This window comes from Branchiostoma lanceolatum, chromosome 7 (assembly GCF_035083965.1).
Source record: "Branchiostoma lanceolatum isolate klBraLanc5 chromosome 7, klBraLanc5.hap2, whole genome shotgun sequence".
Taxonomy (NCBI): Eukaryota; Metazoa; Chordata; class Leptocardii; order Amphioxiformes; family Branchiostomatidae; genus Branchiostoma; species Branchiostoma lanceolatum.
Genome location: NC_089728.1, coordinates 22311636 through 22336600, shown reverse-complemented (window position 1 = coordinate 22336600; position 24965 = coordinate 22311636). Strand labels below are relative to the sequence as shown.

The window sequence follows — 24965 nt, the reverse complement described above, 5'->3', positions numbered from 1 at the left end:
CCCTTCTTTACACGTGCCATTTCTGCACCGCCAACACTGTTTTTGACGGAGGTGCTCTGAATAGAACAGGGGGTTCTATGGGTCTTCTATTCGTTCGATATGGTGTTCGACAGGATCGGTCTATATAAGGGGGATGCCCTTTCATGGTGGACTTGAACTTATTTATTCGGGAAGGATTAATTTAACAATTGAATAAGAAAGGTAGCAAACGCACAAGGCCTGAGCCCAGGATCCACCAGTCTAACGTAGTTATCAAGCTAAAACTCAACATGATAACAATTGAATTTCAAAAGGCAGTGTTGGTCGGCGTAGCCTTTTATTTCATAAATAGGAACTCCTTATTCTTAGTACAAACTGCTGAAAAAACGCAGAAAATTCAAACCTCTATAGGGTAATGTAACGTTTGATTAATCGCTACGAACTATACGCCTCACAAATATATACATTCCTTTCTTGTTCGAGTACATGTACGTCCGTGTTAAATCTATCCAACAGCAATACTTTATAGATTATACAATAGAACGTTCTGGAAAAAACACTGTGACTGGTCTAAATATTCAATATCATATGTATCTTTGATTCGGACAATATCTACAACTTATGATTTCTTTTCTATACAGTACACTAAATTAGAAATTTTCAAACACGTGTTCATCAATATCAACCATTAGCACAGAAAAACATTCTTTTTACAAAGAAGCAAGTGACAAAACTATAGAAAGTCGACATGTTCTATACAAGTTGACTTCTTTGAGAAGTACTTTTACAAAGCATAACTTGCAGGTTTTTTTTATATCAACAAATGATAGTGACACAGTAATCGTGCCCGGTCTTTACTATAAAGACAAAGTAAGATAGAACCTTACATACCGTTATTGTTCTCCGTTTTGGAGAACAGCTAATTTGAACTGGTCAACATAAACGTGACCTTCTGCTGTCGTGACTTCTCCTGGAAGTCTTATAACGCATGCGCACATGGAGAGACATGCTCTCACAGCAAGGAACATCGTCGGCACGTAAATCTCACTTGGCGGCGCCTAATTGCGCCAACTTGCGAAAGTCATTCGCGAACTGGCGCGAACTGGCGCCAAATTGTCAACAATTCACAATTCACAAAATTGCGGAAAGCACCGCAATATTTGCAAATCCGCAATGATTTGGCGCAACTATGCGCTGTCCAGTGAGATACCCGCTTTACAGACATGGCGTTATAATGCGCACATGCACACTTCACTCGGTCTATCCTATCCTCGCTTTTTACAAATAATACATTCTCTTAACCTACGGGCTGCCTTGAAAGGAAACAAGCTATTGACATTATGCTTTAACTTGGCATGTCTTTGTGTTGTTTAGAATAATTAATACGAGCCCCCTCGGTTCAAGGCCGGGGTCAGGGACCTTTTCTTCTTTTCTTTTTTTTCTTTTTATATAAGGAGGAAATATTTTGTTTTTGCTAGCGTGTTCTTCTTCTTTCCTTTTTTCTTCTTCTAATCCCTTTCTTCCAAATGCGCCCCGGCCAGCTTTTTTAAAAAGCTTTCTTGTTTCGAATGATTTGTTTTTAATGCCATTGTATTGTTTCTTTCTAGAACAGTCCTGGCAGAATTTCTCGGTTGACTTGAAACTGGGATGACATTACAATAAATAAATAAATAGATAGATAGATAAGAATTCCCTTCAGTAAGACAAGATCCATACATGATTTGCCAGGCACTAGCTCTGGGGGTTTGCGCATGTGCAGCCCACCGGGATGTTCTCCCACGCGACTTCGTAGCGCCACCTGTCCTTCCTGTCACACTTGGTCCTGCGCAGGACCTTCATCTGTGAGTAGATGGGCTCGGACGCGTAGTTGTAGTCCTGCACGCCGTTAACGAGACAGGCGGTGCACAGACACTTGGCTTTGGCGATTTCTGTAGAAAGGAAAATAGAATAACTGTTAGACTGGCTCCTGAGTCGTCGACCAAATCAGAATGGACGTTCAGACATCATATATATATATATATATATATATATATATATATATATATATATATATTCTGGAGTATACACATGATATCTGTATACCTATGTAGGGAACTTTATACGACTACCACCATGAATGGCGTCCAATTACCGAGCGGCCAGGCTAGCAGGCATAAAATCGAGAGGTCATGGGTTCGATTCCTGGGATTCTCGGCTTCATGTTGTGTCCTTGAAAGGCCTTTGTCACTCCACTAGAGGTAAAATGGTACCTTACTTTGTTTTGGGAGGTGAAAGGCAGTGAAAGGAGAGAGGTGGGCTCCGCCTTCTAATACTAGTACCGTGTCAGAGACAAGAAACCACTGCCCCTACGGCCTCTAAAAGATTACCTTTACCTTCATCATTAATTCTTATTCTGACAAACCCAAACGAAGCTGCTTGACTGCAGCAGTACTGACCTGTGGGGTACCTGTTGACGTTTACGTCCAGCTCCCAGGCCCATGGACTAATGGCGCGCTGACTGATGTCCCCGTCGTGAGGCACCGCAGACTCCGGACACTCCATCTCGGCGTTCCTCCTCCTCCTCCCCGCGTCATTCTTCAGCTGCTCCGCCAGCACGATGGGCGCGGTTTTCTCGTAGGCTTTCCGCGCGCCTCGCAGCTTCCTTCGGAAAATTGACAAAACAATAAGCCATGATATCCTTAGCTTTCCACCTTGTCTGCTGAAGTAAGGACCGAAATTAGCGCTTTGATTTGTTGATGTGACACTAGAATGTACGGCATAGTAAGACTTGGCTTTACCTCTGTTTCTGTTTCTCTGAGATGTCTTGACATTGGCTACTTTTCTCCAACTTGTTTCCTCTGTTCCTGCTCTGTCTCCTTCTCTCCTTCCCCCCGCCGTCACGTTGTCTGTCATTGGATCTTCTCTTCTGTCCACCAATGTCGCTGACTAGAGCCAGGAGCACCACAGCCACTGTGATCTGAAGATGAAAAGTGACGAGAAGCAAAATGTCAGTTTTGTTCTTATCACCAAAGGTTTGAGTGACTTACGTTATCCAATAACTGTTGAATATATTTAGCCCACAAAGAATGTGTGTATCATTGCTTAGCAAACCCATAACTATTAAAGAGAGTCCTGGAAAAATGATATCAACCCCAAATATTAGACCGTCTGTCACGTTTCATAGGTAACGTTACGTTGCCATGCTCAGTGTACTAAATTATAGACTTCCCTATCTTTAATTTCATAAGAAAGAGCGTCACCATATAAGCATTTGCCTGTAGAGATTATATCCTAAGAGTTGAATTTCTTACAATTGAAATACTAAGAATATCTGAGAGTTTATTCATCATCCTAAGGACATTGTAACGTTACGTTATCGCGTAACAGGTTATCGTTTCCTTCTTCAAAAATGAACATCTCAAAAATCAAACTCCTATCGCCACACAAAAATGGCAAAAGTGTATTTCTACCTCTTATTTGATGATATCATGGACCCACAAGTAGGGGGCACCCGTTATGTCAACAAAACCTGTATTAACCTTGCACCTGGTAGCCGCTAATATTAATAAAGCTTTATAGTTAATACGCCAAAAAGAGCAACTGGATAAGATTTTGAAACAGTCAGACGTTTCAGATAGCATCCGCTTTATAGTTTATGTTTGTGGTGCGGTGAAAAGAGCAATGTTTCCTTGTGCTGGCAGCCTGACATTGGGAGTCCCTCGTGACGTAGGCGCTATTTAGGGATGGCGCGTCTCAGGTACCGGGGAATCCCCGAGGATTGACCAATCACAGCGCGCCGCTGTCCTCTTTGTATTTCCGGGTTTGAGGCCACACCTTTATCGACTCCGCCGTACAAAGTACACCGTCGGAGTGTTGTGTGGTGTTCTTGTGTGTTCTATATAAGTCAGTACAGCCTGATTATAGTCACCATCGCCTAAGATTGCCACTAATTATGGGAGCGGGGTGGCTAAATTAATGACGTAGACATGGATAGGGGCTAGACGTTTGGTTTGGTATATTTGAAAGTACATGTCAAAAATGCACACTTCTTTTTGCAATGTCGGCCATGGACACCGTAAAATATACATGGGGGCAAAGTGGAAAAGCGGCCAGGTTTGATAAATTATGAAGGCAAAGGTATTTCAAAAAAACTAATTTTAAAGAAACATAAATAGACGTAAAACTCTGTAATATTGGACTTACCACAACGTAGATCTTCATTTCGGTACCACAAAGTTTGCCAACAGACAGAAAAGCAGAGAACGTTCCTGGTGTTGTGGTTCGGTGCAGGGGAGACCTGTTGAATGTTGGTCCATGCCGGCAGCCATGTGGTTTATAAAGGGTCTGATTTAAAGACGGCTATTTTTAACTCCACCTGTCATATTGTGTAGAGGGGCGGTCCCGGAACCACAACACACCCCATGCACCAATCACGTGCACGTGCAACCGTGAGGAACTTTCCACAACTCCGGGACATCCGGGTACAAACTCTCTCACCGGATATAAAATAACCTATTTACGCTACAATGACGTCACCTCATCACCTGAGGTGTTTACCAACCTGTTTTCCGGTAGATGGTATAAGTACACATCACGCGTTAGAACTTAGACAGGAGGAACATGTTGCAGTTATAATTGTATGATATACATGTCATATTTCTGGCCCGCTTCGAGTCTGTAGTGCGTACCGTAGGGAAGGTAGAACCACAGTCAGCTGGCATAGAACAACAACTGGGAAACAAACGCATAACGTTACATACATACATACATACACATACACACACACACACACACACACACACACACACACACACACACACACACACACACACACACACATTTTTGCACAGGACATCAAACAAATCTGTCTTCTTCCAAATATACAGTTTTCAGTTTCCCAATTACCAAACGTTCTACCCCGTAACAGTCTACCACCTGACGCTCCATAATATTTGGAAATAATCATAAAGAGTTCAAATTCAACAGGGCCTTTCACCGTCGACGCGTCCGATTTAAATATTGTGCAATAAGAATGGGACAAAAGTGAACATTTCAGATCATACCATAAGTTTTCAACAACCACCCTTTGAAACCAAATGTTACAAAGAATTCGGAACATGTTGCCGTGGATGTTATTACTTCACTATGTTTATTTTTGCAATACTCCAGCGTACGATAAGTTGACGGCTGTCGAATAGAGCTGTTGCAAAACCTCAAAATGAACGCGTCTACTGACAGTAAATAATTTATGCAGATCCTGCGGAATCCTTGACGCTACGTAAGATAATACTGCAAAGTCGGGGCTTACCGTGAAAATAGGCGGGAAATCACCCTTGACTTCGATTACCACGTTTGTGTTGTAAATATAATCACCAAGTACTTTTCCTCCGGCCATTCTCTACTAGCTATGGTCAACCGATGACTTCACTGGGTTTCCGCGTCTGCAAATTTGCAGGAAATCCCTGGGAACTTCCGCGAACTGTGTTCACCTGATCTGACCTCTCGGTCAGGTTATGACGTCAGCTGGTATTGCCGGTAAAACACAGTCGATGGTTATATTTTAAAACACTTGAGATAGAAATGAGCTCACTTACAATACAGCAAACCCTCCCCTCCCCTTAGCAACAAAAGTTGAGACTTAGAATATATCTCCAGTGAAGATAAACCTCCTTCACGGAGGATGTTATTCCGGAAAACACCTGTTTGTTGTACTATGATGACATGTGACCTACCTGCTGCAGTACTGGGGGGCACCGTAGTCGGCGTCGTTAAGCGGTTACATAAAAGCTCAACATGGGGTTGTAGTTGGTCAACAATTCCTGAACAGACTGAACCCAAACCAAAAGATTCCTGTGTCAGTCATCACCTTTGTCAAGAAATCGAAGGTTGCGTTTCGTCAGGCCTAGGTTTCCGGCTACCCGACCGACCCTAGCAAAAACCGCTGGTAAGGGACAATAAAGGCATAAAATGAAAAACAAACTTCCTGACAGTGAATTTCAGACTGTGTTAACAAATTGAAACTTTGAGAAGTTGCAATTGATGTAAGAATGTGTCGTGAACATTTATGTGTCGTGAGTATTTTAACACATTTTATTTTATTAGATTGCAACAGGCAATACTAGACATCCCAGGCACCAATAGCTGATATCGGGCGTCTGGAGCCCAGGTCTCACCAGTACCCAGGCAAAACAACTCGAGAACATCCAGCGCCGGGCATGCCGAACAATTCTGGGTAAACATTACACCTCTTACTCAGAAGCCTGTACCCAACTCAACCTCCCCTCACTGGAGTCCAGAAGCGAACAGCTATGCAGGAAGTTTGGGCGCGGTCTGACACCAGACCTGAACATGCAACAACCTGGACACAATCTTTGCTAGAACAGTCCGTTTTCACAATAGCTGTATACCACATATCATCGGACTGTTAAATTTCTCGCTGTACTAGTATACTAGACAATAAGCGCACCTGTATATGAATGTAGTCGGCACTCCGTGGCCTTCACCCGCCCGGTGAGTTCTTCTCAATACCTTTAGCACAATCACTCCTAGTGCAATAGTAGCGTTCAACCGATCATGAATCTAAATCTTAAATGTATTTTTAACTTCACTTATGTTATTTAAATGTATCAGTATTGCGCAATGTTAACGTGCTTAATGTTGTGATGTTGTTATTTGTTGTGATGTCCTTTCGTCAATTCAGCCATATGCTAGTATATGGCAGCAAGCTGTTGGGCAAGTGAATTTGTTGACAGTAAACCATTATTATTATTATACTAACACATAGTGTATATAGCAAATGCAAAAACAATGTTGTAATGTTACGCATGTACAATGTATACAAACATAAAAGTATGAGGCTGACTGACTGACTGACTGAATTGTCAGTGTCAGACTGACTGACTGACTGAATTTGAACACATATGCGGTTTTGTCCAAATGTAAACCAATAGAGTTCCAAAGTATAGCATAATCGAGAATAATATTTCGCTCTAATACATAGATAACTGCCTCAGGAAAAATTGGTATAGACGATGATAACGTTAAAGGTAAATATAAACATATTGATTTAGTAGATGCCTCCACCTTTACATGAACTCGATACAATTCGGTAGGCCAAAGTGGTAGCTAAGGAGACCTAGGATGTTGCAGCAGCAAGAAGAGTCTTTCTGGACTATCTCCGGCCTTTTTTTTATCTTTGTCAAGTCTTCGTCAAAAGAACATCCAAACATATCAAAGTCCTCCTGGTAGATTTGTCGGATCGACAGTATTTTTTATCTCGAGACTTGCCCGAAGATGTTGCGTAAAACGCATTCCCCGCCAGCACGTCTCAGCCAAGTTGTTGTTCCGGCAGAATTTCTTGTCTCACTGTGACGTCATTCTTCTTTAAGAACAGTCGAACGTCTGAGGCCAGCGTGTCCGTGTGGGCGATGAAGTCGTAGTCAATCTAGTGGGAAAATCTTTATTAGAAAGCAGTAATCTAATTGTCGAAACATGCTACCGCTAAAAAGATGAAGACGAAAACGAAACGATCTGGTCTTGGCGCCAAACACTATCTATACACAATTATACCTGTCCTTAGTACTGAACACTATTCGTACACAAACATACCCATCTTTGATGCTGCACACCACACTGTCAGACACATAAACATATCTGTCCTTGGTACTAAATGATATCTTAATCTACACACCCACATATCTGCCTTAGTACTGAACACTTTTCATTCACACACCACACCTGTCAGACACACAAACACACTTGTCTACGGTATCAAACACTATCCACACACAAGCATACATTGATGCTGCACATATACTACACCTGTCAGGTACACAGACACACCAGTCCATGATGCTGAAGTAGACATAGATTTTCTAGTTTAACATCGGTGACTGGCATTTACAAGCCGTGGCGACGTATTTGTTTTTATACTATTTATGATATACGAGCAAATCCGCCTTCCCAGAGCCACGGCTAGGCATTTATCATCTTCGATGACTGTGCGTAACCAACCGTCACTTGAAAAGAAGGGAAATAAACTCTGGTGGCAGCAATGGCGAAGGCGCTATAGATATGCACGAGTCGTTATTTGCTAGGGCTTACCAACTTCGAAACATTTTAGGGACTGTACGTTATTTAGCGGGGGGGGGGGGCGTCGTCAGAGGGTCGGGTTAAAAAAAATTTTCCTAGGCCCTCCCCCCTGGTCAATTTTTTTTTCCCAGGCCCTCCCCCCAAGCCAAAAAATTTCTCCTAGGCCCTCCCCCCTCCTATCAACTCTTGAAAACATATTCATACCGCGCCGTTTGGAAGTGTCCTTCGCGTTGTATTTTACAATGGGTCTCACCAGCGATCTCCCTCTCGTTTGCCATGCTACTCAATCTTAGGCACCCGTACGCAAAAAAATGAATGGCTCGGAGCCCATGTTCCAAGTTTAAAGATATGCTTAGAGACTAATGCACCCTTTGTTTATAAATGATACCACTGTATGATCCTGTACTTCAGTGAAATCTCAAAAGTAATTGTACCCGATTTGTCATTTGCGCCGCTCTAGCGGCGCGCGCCGGCCGCATTTAAAAGCGCTTTGCAAACTTGTGGGACCTGAGCGGCGTCCGGAGACTATTTAAGTATCTTACACATTTGAATTTACGTTCATAACCTCAGAAATATTCTATCATGATCATCAAGAATGCTAACCGTCAGGACGACATTTTAACATTACGTAAACAATATCGAGTTCTAGGCTCGTCATCTGTTGCTACTAGAATTTGTCAAATGACTCAGAACGTTACCCGGGAAAGTTGATTCCCAGCGACCCGACGTCAATTAATATTCCCCAATATAAAGATGTTGATTCAGGTTTTTTAAAAATCCTACCTTGGGGAACTTACAAAAGTTCGGTGTCCCGCGTGGATCGCTGTTAGCGCCGATTGACGACGCTATTAAAAAGGGGGTCCGGGGATGCTTCCCCGGGAAATTTTAGAAATTCAAACCCTCTGAAACGCAATTTCAGAGGCAAATTGTCCTTGAGCAAAGTGGGCCCGCCGGCAGCACATGAAAACCTAACACGTAATTTTTGATCGCACTTTCACCCAATAGCATCGTCAAAACCACACTTTCCCTTTGTTTACAAATGTACGTTTTGAAGAACTGACGCGAGAAACACAGCACTCAAACCTTACTACAGTCCCGCGAAGCTTAAGTAGCCGTCGAATATAGTCCGGGATTTTTTTGTGTACTTCTACATTTGCCATCTTCAACAACAGAAGTCACTGGAATTGGATAAGACTGAAGAAACAGCATGGAAAAGTCCGCCAACAGTCCCAGAACCGCCGCACGCCCCTATGTGACAATGTATACGGTTTCGTGATCTTAGCTCCGCCCCACTGCAGAATTCCCGCGAAACCTGGAACATTGCCTTTCTATCGGCCACGCCCACAGCAAAACTTCTAAAGAGATCAAAGGCACACCGCTGTCCACCACTCCGCCACCATGGTAACCGTGCAAAACTCCGTCCCAAAAGCCCAGGATGTAAATTTGCTACATTTGTGCTTTTGCTTGCAGTGAACCATGTGCAAGGAGGCACTCGAGAATGTATCAAGCGCAAGTTTATCCGACGTGTATCAAACTAAATTGATAGAACTTATCGTTTTGGAGCCCTCTTCATTTACATACAGGACGAGAGGTGCTTGCACTGTGGTATCAGATTCGAACCGTTGGCGTGGCCGTGACGCAAAAGGGGGAGGGCGTTCTAGGCCGCGGTAATTTCGTTATTTCGAGCCAAATTTATAATCGCACGTAAACTGTTAAACCTGTTTTTTTCTTGTGTGTCATGTATAGCTTTACGCCTCATGTATAATATGGTACCTACTGGCTGAGCTTCAAGGTCAATATCAAAGGTGAATAGGTGAATATAAAACAAGTAAGTTTGCGTGACGATCGTTGAATATGTTTTATTTTAGAGATGCCACTACGCAATGGCATTGCATCAAACGAAGCCACAATTTTTGTTTTTGTAATTTAATTTTTTCCTTAATTTTTAGGGACTTATTATAGAAAATCTTGCCAGTTACATTTTTCTGTTTAGGCCGGCCATTACGTGTTCTGTTTAAGTTTTCGACCGTCATATTTTTCAAGATGGCGCAAACTTTCAAGCACCGCACGGTACCAGTTTCCTTATTAATAACGTCCGTGAATTCTTTGGAACGTTTTGATGGGTGCTGTATGGTTACAGTGGATGATTTAATATTTCCAAAAGTACATTGCTGAACATTGGGCAATCAACCTGACGGAAATATCCTGGGAAGTAGGAACTCTAGTACAGTGGCAAACCCCGCGCGCCGAGCGACTTCTCCCCTCAGCGCAGAACGCCGCTCGGCACATGCTTTTTAGAGAGTCACAAGCCACGTTTGCCTTACATATCATAATATATATATATCAAAAAGATCTTTCGTTATTATATTTCGCCATAGATATCAAGATATCTAAATAAGACCACAAATTAACGTCGCTCGTATCGGAAAACACGGGATTTTCTGAGTGACTCGGAGCCCATTTTGAGACGTTTACATATGTGTTTGAAGGTTCTGAAGGGGATCAAATTTTTTTCCTAGGCCCTCCCCCCTTGCCAATTTTTTTTCCTAGGCCCTCCCCCCAGGTCAAAATTTTTCTCCTAGGCCCTCCCCCCCAGACGACAGGTGTCCCAGCGATTTCGCACCCCCCTGATTTTGAACCCCCCGGTGCGAAATCACTAGGGATCTCGCACCCCCCGGTGCGAAATCGCTAGCGATCTTGCACCCCACAGCTAGGGATCTCGCACCCCCTCCTCTAACCCCCCTAGGGATTTTGACCCTCCCCCCAAATATTTCGAAAGGTGCGCTGTCTGTGCAGCAATTATATTTAAAACTGCATTTTGATATAATAAAGCCATAGTTTAACGTGGTAATCGAGAGTATTACAAGTTGCTGTGTCTGACAGAACAAACATCTAAGACTCCGGGAACCCATGCCCTGGACTAATGTAACGCTACTAGTATTTCAGCACAGCGCGATGATGGTGACTCTCTGTGCACGATGATTCGTTGTAATATCCTTCCTTGGTGCCATGAGGAATGTACGATTAGTTCATAGTTTTATTTCAGTGTTCATAATTGATTTTTAAAACTATTTTAGAGACTTGAATAACATTTTATCATACAAAATTATATCACATATTGAATGGATGACGGGTGTTAAATAGGGTTAGAAAAAAATTATTGAAGCCTGGTCCCGTCGGAAAAATGAAAGCATATGATATTTCTGAATAAGAATTATTAGTTATTTAATGTTAAAAGCTACGGCATAAAAGAAAAGAATATCGCCACCAGAATTTGAACACACGAACCATGACTCCAGTTCAGTGACCCACTTTGTTACCACTTCAGCCAACAGATCATTTGAAATGTAAGTTCCAGTTACCAATCAAGTACCTACAGTTCAAATGTGGCGAGTGTACGACGTCCTGATTGGATTAAAAAAATCATGTGACACATTCCCGCCATTTGTTGTTATTTTCGCTGACGGACGCAGAGGGTCGGCCTCTGACAGGTATGGCCTCTGACAGGTATAGTCACAGTTTGCTGTACCTCCAAAATAAGAAATGTCCAGAGGGATTATCAAAGAAAGACAAGCGGAAGGTACGACAAAGAGCGGAGGACATTGTCCTCGATACCGGGATTCTGTACTATCGCGGTAGTCGTGGAAATTTCACTGACAAACCACGTTAATAACCAAAAGGAACATACCTAGTCAAAAGAACATGAAAGGTAAACAAAAGGTAATTTTTGCATTATATACTCGTAAACGTAAAACAATTAACGTTACTGTATGTTGGTATTATCATACTACAGGAACTGAAATTACAACCAAAACCACGCATGAAGTAACGTTCACTTACTATTATTCACATTCAATTTGTTAAAAAGATAGCATCTGATAGTAGCCACTGTGAATTATGAATGCCGTAACAGAACACATACTATGGTATGGGGCTAACAAATTGATTTGGGGGGGGGGGGGTGCGAAATCCCTAGCGATTTTGCACCCCTGGGGGTGCGAGATCACCAGAGGGGTGCGAAATCGCTAGGGATTTCGCACCGGGGGGGGTGCAAATTCACTAGTGATTTCGAACCGGGGGGTTCAAATTCACGGGGGGTGCGAGATCCCTGTGACACCGGCCCTCCCCCCCGCTAAATACCGTTCAGTCCCTTACGTTAATTATGTACTGCAACTTTGCAATTATCTACGTGAAGGTTTAGTCCATAACCAGTCGTCCTTATCATGTGCAGGCTCCCATACATATCTCCATGACGATTCAAAACTTAACCGACCTTTGGACATTACCGACCTTTGGATATCCCCTTTTACTATTAGGCTCTCTCCTGGGGTGTCGCCAAAAGTCAGTGTACATGTAATGTGGCTGTTACGTACAGAAAATTATAACATTGTATGTGACGTTAACGTTAATTATGAATTTTTCAAAATTATCAGTTTTGTTCCATTCTAATTAAATCGTTTACTATTTTGTGTAAAGATTGTTTTGTATGTGTGCTGGAAATTGGGTTAAAGGTCACACTAGTTTACATAAACAACGCCACCATGCGACCAACTTCACTGAAGCACCCAGAGAAAGAAGCGACTACTTTCAACCCAAATACTTTTTATAGCAACAACTATAACTAATTTTACATGCAGTGCAGGATCAAAGTTTGACATCATGGTACTTGTAGGGAAGGTAGCACTGATAACCGGAGCGGCTCAGGGCCTCGGGAAAGCGTTCTCGGAAGCTCTGCTGAAGCGAGGAGCGAGGGTGAGTTTTTAACGTCCAGTTTACACACACATGTTCGTAAACTCATTGTAGCGTCACAAACCAAGCCCAGAATCAGCGTAATTCTCGCTCATTAAAATACATTTCGCGCTTGTCTTGGATGATTTGGACTTAGAGTTGGCACGAACCGTGCCTGGACAGTGCCCGGGGCTACAACTTCCCGTAGCATTGATTTAGATCGGGCGAGCTGACTGCCTCGGGACGAAGTAACCGGCAAGTGGCCCGATCCTAGTCTAGATCTGGTTTCCCAGGGTAGAATATATTTAGTCTTACAAATTGTTTTTTTAGCATCTGTTATAACGTTAGACACTGTCTTTTTGTGCCACTTCAATTCTAAGTGTAAGTTATTCAATTATTTTACAGAGCGAGAATTACGCTGTTCCTCCTTATCGCAGCGCCCCGAAAAAAACAACAAAGATGGCGGGCTGCAGGAAAAAAACATGTTGGGCAGACTCCTCCCCCTAAAAACACTAAGCTCCGCCCCAAAGCACAGTATGGGATAAGACCCTCTGTGTGTCACGAACTGTGCTCGATTGGGCACGATTCGTGACGGTGCCCGCGTGTCACAAAAGTGCTTTTGTCCCAGGCACGGTTTGTGACACGCGGGCACCGTCACAAACCGTGCCTGGGCACAGTATGTGACAGGGCACAGAACGTGACGCAACACTCATGTACTAGTAGTGAACGTGGCAGCCAATCTGACTTGTTGCTACAGTACAGGCATACATTAATATCCCAAACAAAGACTGTAAAGGAGACTCAGAGCCTCGGGTATGCCTAAACACCTCACCCGACCTCATCCGACCTCACCCGACCTCATCCGAGTCTAAAATGCAGTGTATACGGGTTAGGGAAATTATTTGACGTTCTGGATACGTTAAATATGCAATTATAAATGCAAAACCAGCGGCAAACTTGAAGTATTTACCAGTTTTTATAGGTAACGGGAGGTCAAGACGGCCGGCGCAATGAATACACACTGCGTGCGTGTATTCGAGGCTGAAAAACACTTTGTGTACAGTTATTGTGTACAGATACTGTGTACAGTTATTGTGTACAGTTTCTATGAGTGGTTTGTGATGAAAATGTTATTAGTACCCACCGTCTTATCGTCCTGTCGGACAAAAATAGATAAAAAAAGGTATGAAGAACTTCCCCATGTAGACCCCAACAGTGGCATGATCCAATATGGCGGCCAGAAATCTTCTATCATGGAAACGAGCGGAGTAACTTATAAAAACTGGTAAATACTTAGAGTTTGCTGCTTGTTTTGCATTCATAATTGCATATTTAACGTATCCAGAACGTCAAATAATGTCCCTACCCCGTATACACTGCATTTTAGACTCGGATGAGGTCGGGTGAGGTCGGATGAGGTCGGTTGAGGTGTTTAGGCATACCGCAGAGCCTCTAGACCGCCCTGCTACAGTTGCCACAGCTTTATGTGATAATGTGGTCAAAACAGCAAAGGGTTTGCGGAAACTGCCAGGCTGTCTAACGTTACCTGGCCTGGTTAGCTGGCCTGTCTACGGGTAAGGGGAAAACCCTGTATAGGTACCCGTACCCGTATACCTGTATAGGTATACCGGTATACCCCATTTGGGGCCCCAACAAGCCAGGAAACACCGTCTATGACGGCCGCCATATGGGGCACCCAGAACGGCTGTATGTTACGGTCCCCACATTGATATAAGACACAAACAGTTGTCTATACTCGGTCAGAAAATAGCTGAACAATCATATTGTACGATCTTTTGATTTCTATGAAGGACGGAGTTTTGGAAAATACGGAATTTGCGAAGTTCGTACGGAGCGCCAGTCAGAACGTGCGAGCACCGATCTCGGAGACCTTTCAACTAAACCTGTTCTGAAAAGAAATAGAAAAAACACTCAAACTATCAGCCTTTCCGCATTTCATTATCTTCAGATGCAATACTCATGATCTGTTTAGCTGGAGCTGCCAGTAAACCTGCGTAAAACCTACAGGAAACGCCCGGTTCTCGATGCACGGAAGGTCCGCCATGACACATGTGCGAACAAGCCGCTTTAATAGACGGAAAGTAACCACTTTATATATTGCGACACAAACATTACGACCATTCGGCGTGGTTTGTCTGAATATGCCGTGCTCGGTCGTCTCTGTCTTTAGCGTGAGGCGTTTCCTGTAGGTTTTCCGTATTAAACCTTTTCAGAACGGGTTCAGTTGAAAGGTCTCCGAGATCGGTGCTTTCACGTTCTGACAGGAGCTCCGTACGAACGTCGCAAATTCCGTATATTCCAAAACTCTGTCCTTCATAGAAATCAAAAGATCGTAAAATATGATTGTTCAGCTATTTTCTGACCGAGTATAGTCAACTGTCTGTGTCTTATATCAATGTGGAGACCGTAAAATAACAGCCGTTCTGGGTGCTCCATATGGCGGCCGTCATAGCGTGTTTCCTGGCTTGTAGGGGCCCCAAATGGGGTATACCGGTATACCTATACTGGGACCTATACGGGTACGGGTACCTATACAGGGTTTTCCCCTTACCCCCTGTCTACCACGTCAGGCTACTCAGATCCCCCCATTCAAATCCCCACACAGAGGCGGCGGCGGCACAAAATTTTGTATGGGGGGGGGGGGAGATAATTGAGATGAAATGTTCTCGAAGACAAATATTATTATTATACTTGGAGGTAGCATACCCCCAGAAAATTTTGAAATCTGAAATGCTATTTCCTGTATTCTGAGGGGCAAATGTTGCTGGAAGAGTAAGCTAAGTTTTAGTAATGACATCTCTATTTGTAAAAAGAAATACAGAAGGGCTTCAGCTTGATTTTTTGGGGAAAGGTGCCCTCCCAACAAATTTTTTCGCCAGAGGCACGACATACTCCCACGGAAAAAATTCTTGACCGATTGAAACGCTTTTTCTTGAAACGCTATTTCTTGAAACGCTATTTCTTGAAACGCTATTTCTTGAAACGCTATTTCTTAGATATAGTAAAGGAATCTTAGTTCAATGACATCTCTATATGTGAAAAAAATATACAGAGGGGTTTTAGCTTGACTTTTGGGGGACGACGCCCTCCCAACATGTAATTTTTCTGCCGGAGCGAGACATTGAAAATTTTGAAATTTTTGACCCATTGAAACGCTGTTTCCTGAATTTTGAGGGGCAAATTTTGCTGATAAAGTAGGCTAAGTTTAATGACATGTCTATATGTAAAAAAATACAGACGGGTTTCAGCTTGAGTTTTGGGGTGTGACGCCCTCGAGCCCTCCCAACATATTTTTCGCCGGCGGCAACATTCTCTATCTTCTGAGAAAATTTTGAAATCTTGACCCCTGAAACGCTTTTTCCGGCGGCGGCACAAAATTTTGTATGGGCCGGCGAGATAATTGAGATAAAATGTTCTTGAAGACAAATATTATTATTATACTTGGGGGTCAGGGCTCCCCCGGAAAATTTTGAAATCTAGACCCTCTGAAATGCTGTTTCCTGCATTCTGAGACATATTTTTCGCCGGCAGCAACATTCTCTTCTGGGAAAATTTTGAAATCTTGACCCCAGAAACACTTTTTCCTGATCTTTGAGGGGCAAATTTTGCTGATATATACAGCCGTCCCGACATATACATCGGCGGCACAACAATCCTAGGTTATCGGAGTATACTAACATCGGAGAAAATGTTGAAATCTTGACCCGCTGAAACGCTATTTCCTGTATTTTGAGAGGCAAATTGTTCTGGTAGAGTAAGCTAAGTTAAGACAACCTCTATCAGTGAAAAGATACACAAGGGTTTCGGCGTGATTTTCGGGGGGGGGGGGGGGGCATATTTTTTCGGGGAGCAGCCACTGCCACAAATGGTCAGACACGTATGCAGCTGCGCCCTCTAGCGGAATGTATCCAAACTATACCCAGTGTATGGTATAGCATATAGCGTATTGACCAGAAATTTACAAGTAAAGTAGAAATAAACTGATCTAACATCTACTACCATAATACCGCCACTAATCCTAATACTGCCAAATTTAATGAGCGATGAATTTAAAGAGATCTACTGGTACAGCAACAGTAACTAAGAAGCCAAGGAATGTACTCTCTAAAAAAAGTCTCAGTAACGATTATTCTGCATTCGAAGACAACAAGGTCAAATGTTTTCGATCCCTTACCAGGACAGGTGAGCGCGTTGTGGGAACAACATATCATCACGTCATCGCATGTTGTTCGCTGAATTTGCATATGATAATCGCACGTGCTTCCAGCTGAAGACGATTATATGAATAACAACAAAACAAAGTTTCTTTTACTGGCCTTCCACTCGTGTCAAAGTGTGATCTATCGCCAAGATCGGTTGTATACTAGCCATTGACCTAGCGCAAAATAGAACGTCACTGACTATTTTTATTGTTTCCGCCTTCCCAAAGCTCGCTCCTCCCCGTATTGTGTAACATGAAAGTTCCCGCGAAGATCTCGGTGAAACCAATAGTTTGAAGGTTAGGGTGTAATTTCAACAAAACACTTTTAAAGTTTTATACATGTATCGCACTATATGTATGGTATTCATTGATAAATTTTCCATAAAGATACAACAGTTTATAGGAGGATTAATGATCCTTCTATTGTTCGGTCCCAAACCGGAGTTCAACCAATTTGCATCCCTCCACCGCAACTGGGGACTCCAACTCCATACCATTTGTCTTTGCATGGGAGACGAAAATTAGTAACAAACCTTTGCTCAGGAAGCAATAAAACTACAACATCAATCTTCAGTAATAAACTGTCAATAAAAATGTCTTTATTTGTATGGCACAGTTGTGTTTCTTCCATGACTGGATCGAACATGACCACCGCCGGTCCTCACGAGAGAGCTGCTACTGAATCATGCCCAGCAGCAAATTAAAGTAGACCTACCGTGTCAACTTTGACCCTCAAGATATCAATACAACAACAATCTTTATTGACACAACAAAAGTACAGTGACTCTCGTAAGGTCTACTTAATTACAAGTGGTGGTGGGAACGCCGGACTGGGATCTTGACATTTTTTCGCGATTTTTGGATAAGACCAACAATTAATATGACCGTTACACTAGCAACAAAGCCACCATTATGTGAACTGAACCATATATAGTAGAACGCCAGAGTTAAATCAAAATTCTTTACCTGTTTACATCCGCTTTCCTGTGACATTTTGTATCCTCAGACATCTTTGCATATTTCGGGCACTCACTACCTCAAAAGAAAGGAACAACAGCTAATGTATAAGGTGAATAACGGCAAGATAAGTGCCAAGTTTCTTCCTGGCGGTATTATGGAACCCCCTCCCGAGCACACGACCGTTCTCGGTGCATTTCCGCAACATCTTACCAGGCCTCGAAATTAACTTTTTCCCCTACTGTCCCAACATTGTCCCAAAAGTGGATTTCAACTGTCCCGAAAGTGTCTTGAAGTGTCCCAACCAGGGCCAAAGATATGGACTTAGTGTCGGGTCTGCATTCAGTTCCAGAGGTTCATGTTCAGGTTTGGACCTATACTCAAGTCAGGACCTGAGCCCAAGCCAATCTGTGTGTTTTTTTTTAGTTATATACAAAATTGTGTATTGTAAAATAGAAAATTGCATGAAATTTGAAAAATATAATACATACAAAGGTATATACACTCAGTAGTAAACACAAGTTTCAAGAAAGTTAACAACCAGAAATATTGTTAACAACCTGAAATAATGTATTTTAATAGGGGGAGCAGACATGTGCCACAGCCTAGCTGGGACAGGCTTTCCTTTCACTATGCTGAGTGATAAATGATGATGGATTTTGAGAAGACTAGTACCACACCAAAAACAGTGGGTGGGACCAGTATACAGTTTCACAAGGGAGGAGCACAGTGGCACTCAGGAGCCCCGATTGTCCCAAATATGTCCCGAATTGATTATTGAGTTGTCCCAGGTCAAATTTTGGTGGCCCCGGGACATAGGGACATAGTTAACTTCGAGCCCTGTCTTACGATTGTGATATTTCATTTAGAGACAAAAAAACACACAGTATAAGTGGCAAAGGCAGGCTATAACATCGACATGTAACCGGGAAAAAATAATGAGTTGCTCCTGTGCTAAATAAGTATCTGACTTAGGAAATTGCAGTAAACGTGGTGGTATTATGGTAGTGGATGTTAGATATTTGTTAACCTCTGTGAATTTCTAAGGGTATGCAAGCAGATAAACAGTATACATAAGTGTTGAATTTTTAGCGCTTTAATTGCGCTGGAGAGTTACGACATTTGGTTTTTCGTACTTCTGCATGAGGAATGATCCATCGGGTAAGGTATACCCTTACCCTAATAACGAACTATGAAAATATGAGGTGGTTGTTGGATAAAGTTTAGCATTTGAAGCATGAAAAATAGCATACTCTACAACTAGTGTTTTCCTGTCACAAACAAACTCACTGACAGTCTTTTCAGAATCTTTTCATTCTGCCAATCGGTGCTGTGCTAACAACAGTGCAAGTATCGTTGACGCCTTCTTGCATTTTACGTTTGTGGCCACATTGAAATCAAATCACATGATCGAAAAATATGTCGGATCGCGGGACGCGGAGACGTTGTAAACAACACATGCCGTGTTAGCTCGAATTATCCAAGAATAAGCACACTAGCAAGACACAGGTGTGGGCTTTTGTAAGTTTCAAGAAATATTTCTTGCATATTATTGTGCAGTGTCATCCTGGAATATTCAGTGTTCTACACTGAAAAATTCAGTCGAGTTGAAGGCCATGTTGGCAGGCAATTAGCTTGTCAATCCTCCAAAAAGCTTGAAATGCAAACCGGTTTTTCAGTCTTCAGTTGTTGGAGATGACAAGCTTAGAGATATGTTGTGACCTTGCTGTTTTCAAGAGCTGTCCATTTTTATTGGTCCTTATCATATCTGGGCACTTATGAATAGCGCCGTATGCAAAACCACTGCTAACGTTACATCTTTAGGGTATGAAATGTCAGTGTTATATATCATAAATTGAACTACTCGCTCGATGAACGCACACCTACAAAGTTTATGAAGAGTTAAATACCAGTTGACGGGCTAACAAAGATCTTTCTGGCCAGCTACACTGTCGGCCCAGAGACCCTTCCGGATCGACCCCCCCCCTGCACACCATCGTATGATGGACGTGTGCACGACCTTATCCCCACAAAGGTTGATGAAACTTAATAACGCTACATATCTTCGAATTACATGGAAAAACACATGGCGGCTTAGAGAGAGACAAGACCTTTGTTCCCTTTTAAAAAGCAAAACAATGTGTTCAGTTGTTGGGTTTGCGGATTCGATGGGGTGGTCTACAGGGGTGGGCTAGTGGGGTGGGCTACCTCAGCATTCTACCCTTTCTGGGCCCCAAGGCTATGCATGGGGGTTTGGCCTCTTATGGAATTTCCTTGAAGAGAAACTGGGTCAAGCTGTGGGTGGGCTAGACAACAGCTGATCATATGGCAGGTGGGGGGGGGGGGGTAGGTGGCAGCAATGAACTCCACCAAGACTGGTAGAAAAGCCATTTATCATAAAGAAACTTCTAAAAACTCAGTATACAATAGGATGTAATTCTAAGGGAAGAGGTATAAGGGGAAATAAACTGGAAGTTGGATAGGGCAGCTAGGGAATGAAAGAGCCTTTGTTTGACAAAATTCAAAACATATGTCTCACATTTAGACTAGAATGTACCTGAATGCATGTTCTTGTATACAATGTACAATGTATTTGTGGTTATGTGAGTCAGTGTGCATGAGCGTGGGTTGGAATGTTGTGTGTGTGTTTGTACAATGTATAGTGTTGCTTTTGTTGCTCATTTCTTTCGTGTAGCCACAATGCTATACTGTCCTGTTGGCCTGTTTGAGCAGTAAAGAAACAGGGAACATGGTCCTCCATGTTTAAAAATGTAAATGTATGCTCATTGCCCACCTCCACCCCCACTGTAGCATCCCCAAAGCAATATGATCAGTTGCATTCCTTTCGGCCCACCCACAGAGTGACCCATCTTTTCCTCAAGGAAATTCCATTCGATGCTAAACCCCCATGAATAGCCTTGAGGCCCAGAAAAGGTGGAATGCTGAGGTAGCCCACCCCACTAGCCCACCCCAGTAGACCACCCCGTCGATTCCGCAAACCCTCAGTTGTTTTTCTAAAGCGTACTAGTACTCCAGCATTGCTGCCTAGAACAACTCAACTCCGTGGATAGCTAACGAGCTGACAACGAGTTATTAACAAGGCACAAAGCAATAGGTGTGTTACAAGATAAAAGGTCATCGAAAGGTCAAATGGGTCACGTACTACTAGTACAGCAGCAACCGTGCACGCCGGTACTGTGCTATTTTGACTGCATATAACACAAATATGTTCCAAAGCAGACAAAATGATGATAAGTAAATCTTCGGTAACTTGAAGGGAAAATGACAGTCAACTTCAGCCAACAGCCACGTGCTCACATAGCCCTTCTACTGTTTTGATGCCAGGGGTCTGGCCCGCCCTCTGGCAACATCTGTTTTTTCACCCACAGCGCCGGTCCCCCGAAAGTGCAAAATGGAACGAAATGGAACGAAATGGAACGAGATGGAACGAAATGGAACGAAATGGCACGAAATGGCACGAAATGGAACGAAATGGAACGAAATGGAACGAAATGGAATGAACTAAAACAACATATGTAACATTATGATGTGAAATACCACTAGATAGCGAAATATAAGGAGTAGACCGGAACAGGAAGCATTTTGAATACAGGAGTGAGTGGTAAATACATAATATTACGTGTTTTATTTCTTGAATCTATGTGATAATTAAGGGTTAATGACCCACCCCAAGATGTATATGGTGTCATAACGCCTGGCCATGTGCTATAACCACCGAATAAAACCGGTTTTATGAGGTGGTTATAGCACATGACCAGGGGTTATGACACCATATACACCGAGGAAGAGGCGGGTCATCAAAAAGATACCCCCTCTACAAAATGGAACGGTTGTGTTCTGACATGACGCAATAAGTGGTGTGTTATGGCGTGATAACAGACCACTTATTGTGGGCAATGGAGACTTCTGATTGGTCGACGCCATCTACCTATGTGATAATATTAAATACAACATTTTTGTCGCGTTTGTGTGACTAGATTCTTCCTTGAAAATGGAAGCGCCGCGTGCAAAGAGATTCGCCGCTCTTCCTTTTGTACCAACGATCTGCAAATGAGCTGCTGCAAATAGCGGGGAAAACAAGCAAACGGAACTGAGTATCGAAGTTAGGACCAGATTAAACAGAAGTTGGTGGTAACATTGCATCTCCAAGAGGGCATGAGGCAAGCGTTATTTTATTATGTATACAGCTAGCATGTTTGCGTGTTGTGTGAACCATGAAATACATGTCCTCCTCGTTCACACTCTCCCTTTGTTTTGTCGGGAACAGGGAAGCAGAAATGTCTCCAGAGGACTCCACGTCCGTGTTTGAATGGAGTGTGAAATGTGTGAAATTGGTGACGCAGCGCAGAGCTTCATTTGCATATCATTAACGGAGGGGTCCATTCTCCGACAGCGGTCTGACTTTGAGCCGAAGAATTGGTTGTATAAAAATCGTTGTTGCGGAGATATGCATATGCTACGTACTAGTTATGGACTTAAACCGTATGTAAATAACTGGAAAGTCGGAGTTTGATTCAACCTGTCGGTAGCACGCCCACAGTTCCGTCGCGCTGGTAACAATGGCGGTCCATTTGTATGCGGGGCTCCATTTGGGAGAGAAGAGTTCTGTCCCGCAACACGCAAACACGCTGTATGAATAATAAAATAACGCTTGCCTCATGCCCTCTTGGTGAATTATGAGATGCAATGTTACCACCAACTGTATAATCTAGTCCTAACTTCGATACTCAGTTCCGTTTGCTTGTTTTCCCATGCTATTTGCAGCAGTTCATTTGCAGATCGTTGGTACACAAGGAAGAGCGGCGGATCTCCTTGCACGTGGCGCCTCCATTTTCAAGGAAGAATCTAGCCACACAAACGCGACAAAAAGGTCGTATTTTATATTATCACATATTTTCAAGAAATAAAACACGTTATATTATGTATTTACCACTCACTTCTGTATCTAAAATGCTTCCTGTTCTGGTCTACTCCTTATATGTCGCTATCTACTGGTATTTCATTTCATAATGTAACATATGTTGTTTTAGTTCGTTCCATTTCGTTCCATTTCGTTCCATTTCGTTCCATTTTGTTCCATTTCGTTCCATTTCACTCCATTTCGTTCCATTTGGCACTTTCGAGGGACCCCACAGCGCTAGCTAGCCAGGCTGACAGTTACATGGTTCCTTCGTTTATAGCCAAACTGCTTGTATCGCAACACCAACCACGAGAACCGTTTCTGTCCCCTTTATTGTTACTGTTGATCTGCTTGCATACCCTTAGACATTCACAGAATGTCTAGATCAGTTTATTTCTACCGGTACTTTACTTGTAGATTTCTGTTCAATATGCTATATGCTATACCATACACTGGGTGTAGTTTGGATACATTGCACTAGAGGGCGCAGCTGCATACGTGTCTAACCAATTGTGGGAATATGAATGGGGGGATCTGAGTAGCCTGATGTGGTAGACAGGCCAGGTAGACAGGCTAGCCTTTTCAACGGGACAGATTGGGGAACCCCGTTTTCGAACCCAGGACCCTGCCACCACAACGCCACAAGTTATACTGACGTACTAAGAAAACCTTGCAATTTTGGGCCCCCTGGCAGCTTTATTAGGTACTGCAACATTACAGGCTTAAACCCCCTTGCTGATAGTATAGTCTGTGATAGTATATAGATTATTGTCCATTATAAGGCAGCTGCACACACAGATCTGCCTGAGGTCAAATTTTGCCCTCAATTTGTGCCGCCCAGCTCGGGACTTGTTGAACATCATGTAATAATAATAAATATGGCCTTATGATAATTAAAAACCATAATGCCTTAGGATATGGCTATTGCATTAAAAATTTACAAAAGAAATTCACTGAGTTAAAACAAGATCTTCCTTTTCTTGTTCCCCGTGTTACAGGTGGCAATGCTGGATATGAAGAGAGATGAAGGACAGAAGACAGGACAGGAGATGGCCGACAAGTTTGGACCTGAGAAGTCTACATTTATCCAGTGTGACGTGACGGCGAAGGAACAACTGGACGGTAAGGGCCACAGGACTCAGCTGTCATTGGTTCTTGGAACAATAAGGATGCAGACTACTGGGGAAGGCCTGACTTAAGGCTCACTGAACTTAAAGATGAATGCTGGAACGAAGTGGCTTAGACTTATTAAAATGGTGGTACGGACCTCGGCGGAATCAGGGTCAGACAAGTCCATTGTCCCGATCGCCCGGGGTTAGTAAAACTGACGATTTGGAAAGTACATGCAGGGGTCGAAATTCATTTTTGGGAATAAGTGCACTGGTGTACCCAACCAAAAAATTAAGGTGCACAGAATGAATTTTGTAGAATGTCAGCAAAACTCAATTACAAAGTTTAGCCCTTTACAGATATTGCAATAAATGTACAATTGTACACCGATCCTGTCAAACACCATATGGACCATATAGAACCGGCCCCTGTTCTATTTCAAACACCTCTGTCTAAAACAGCGCTAGCAGGAAAGAGACAGCAAATGTGAAGCAGGATACGGATATCTATGACAGGTTTTCCACGATATTGGCTGCATGTATGCTCAGGACAAAAACGTAACTAAATAAAAAAGAAAACAGCTCGGGCACTCAAGGGTAAGGAGCTTGTACCACATTCCAACAACTGCAAAGTTTGCTAGTGCAGATTTCCATCTCTTCTGTACGGTCTGAAACTGATTAGAATTGAAATTCAAAAGGGTGGTAAAAGAAGCGCATTTTAACTCTCTAAAGATCATGCAGCTATAATGCATGCAGCCAACACAGTGGGGAACCTGCCACAGATATACTTACCTTGCTTTATACGTGCATCTGCTACTTGTCAGCAACGTGGCACAGCTGCCCACCAATGTGGCAATGCTATGCGGCACCTCCCGTTTCCACATTGACCAAAGACATTATGCTCTCACCGTAACTACATCCACCCGTCCTCAAATAACTCTACTTGGTGGATGTAGCTTTCAACAAAGAAGGCATTAGC

The 24965-nt window shown here is 42.9% G+C and overlaps 2 protein-coding genes across 3 annotated transcripts in view; one reads left to right on the top strand and one right to left on the bottom strand.

Moving 5' to 3' along the window:
- Positions 1–297: 297 nt before the first annotated feature.
- Positions 298–5747, bottom strand: LOC136438177 (interleukin-17D-like). 2 transcript variants are annotated; one of them, XM_066432914.1, is made up of 4 exons: positions 5267–5747; positions 2757–2935; positions 2415–2620; positions 298–1907 (listed from the first exon to the last, which is right to left on the bottom strand). In XM_066432914.1, the coding sequence occupies exons 1-4, from the start codon at positions 5351–5353 to the stop codon at positions 1711–1713; spliced, it is 669 nt and encodes a 222-aa protein (XP_066289011.1). In that variant the 5' UTR covers positions 5354–5747; the 3' UTR covers positions 298–1710. The 2 variants fall into 2 exon arrangements, with proteins under 2 accessions (XP_066289011.1, XP_066289012.1); XM_066432915.1 differs by lacking the exon at positions 5267–5747 and adding an exon at positions 4162–5260.
- Positions 5748–12582: 6835 nt separating this feature from the next.
- LOC136438176 (15-hydroxyprostaglandin dehydrogenase [NAD(+)]-like) overlaps positions 12583–24965 on the top strand; it is a 35764-nt gene continuing 23381 nt past the window's right edge. The window contains exons 1-2 of the mRNA XM_066432913.1: positions 12583–12801; positions 23876–23999. Coding sequence (XP_066289010.1) covers positions 12709–12801; positions 23876–23999 — 217 coding nt within the window. The 5' untranslated portion in view covers positions 12583–12708. The remainder of the gene's footprint in view (positions 12802–23875; positions 24000–24965) is intronic.

What these genes read in the sequence shown, in the direction of transcription:
- LOC136438177 (XM_066432914.1), bottom strand. Translation starts at nt 5,353, where the DNA reads ATGGCCGGAGGAAAAGTACTTGGTGATTATATTTACAACACAAACGTG. An exon ending in ATTTCCCGCCTATTTTCACG is followed by an intron (nt 2,936 to 5,266) that starts GTAAGCCCCGAC and finishes TTTCATCTTCAG; the next exon opens with ATCACAGTGGCTGTGGTGCT. An exon ending in TCAGAGAAACAGAAACAGAG is followed by an intron (nt 2,621 to 2,756) that starts GTAAAGCCAAGT and finishes AATTTTCCGAAG; the next exon opens with GAAGCTGCGAGGCGCGCGGA.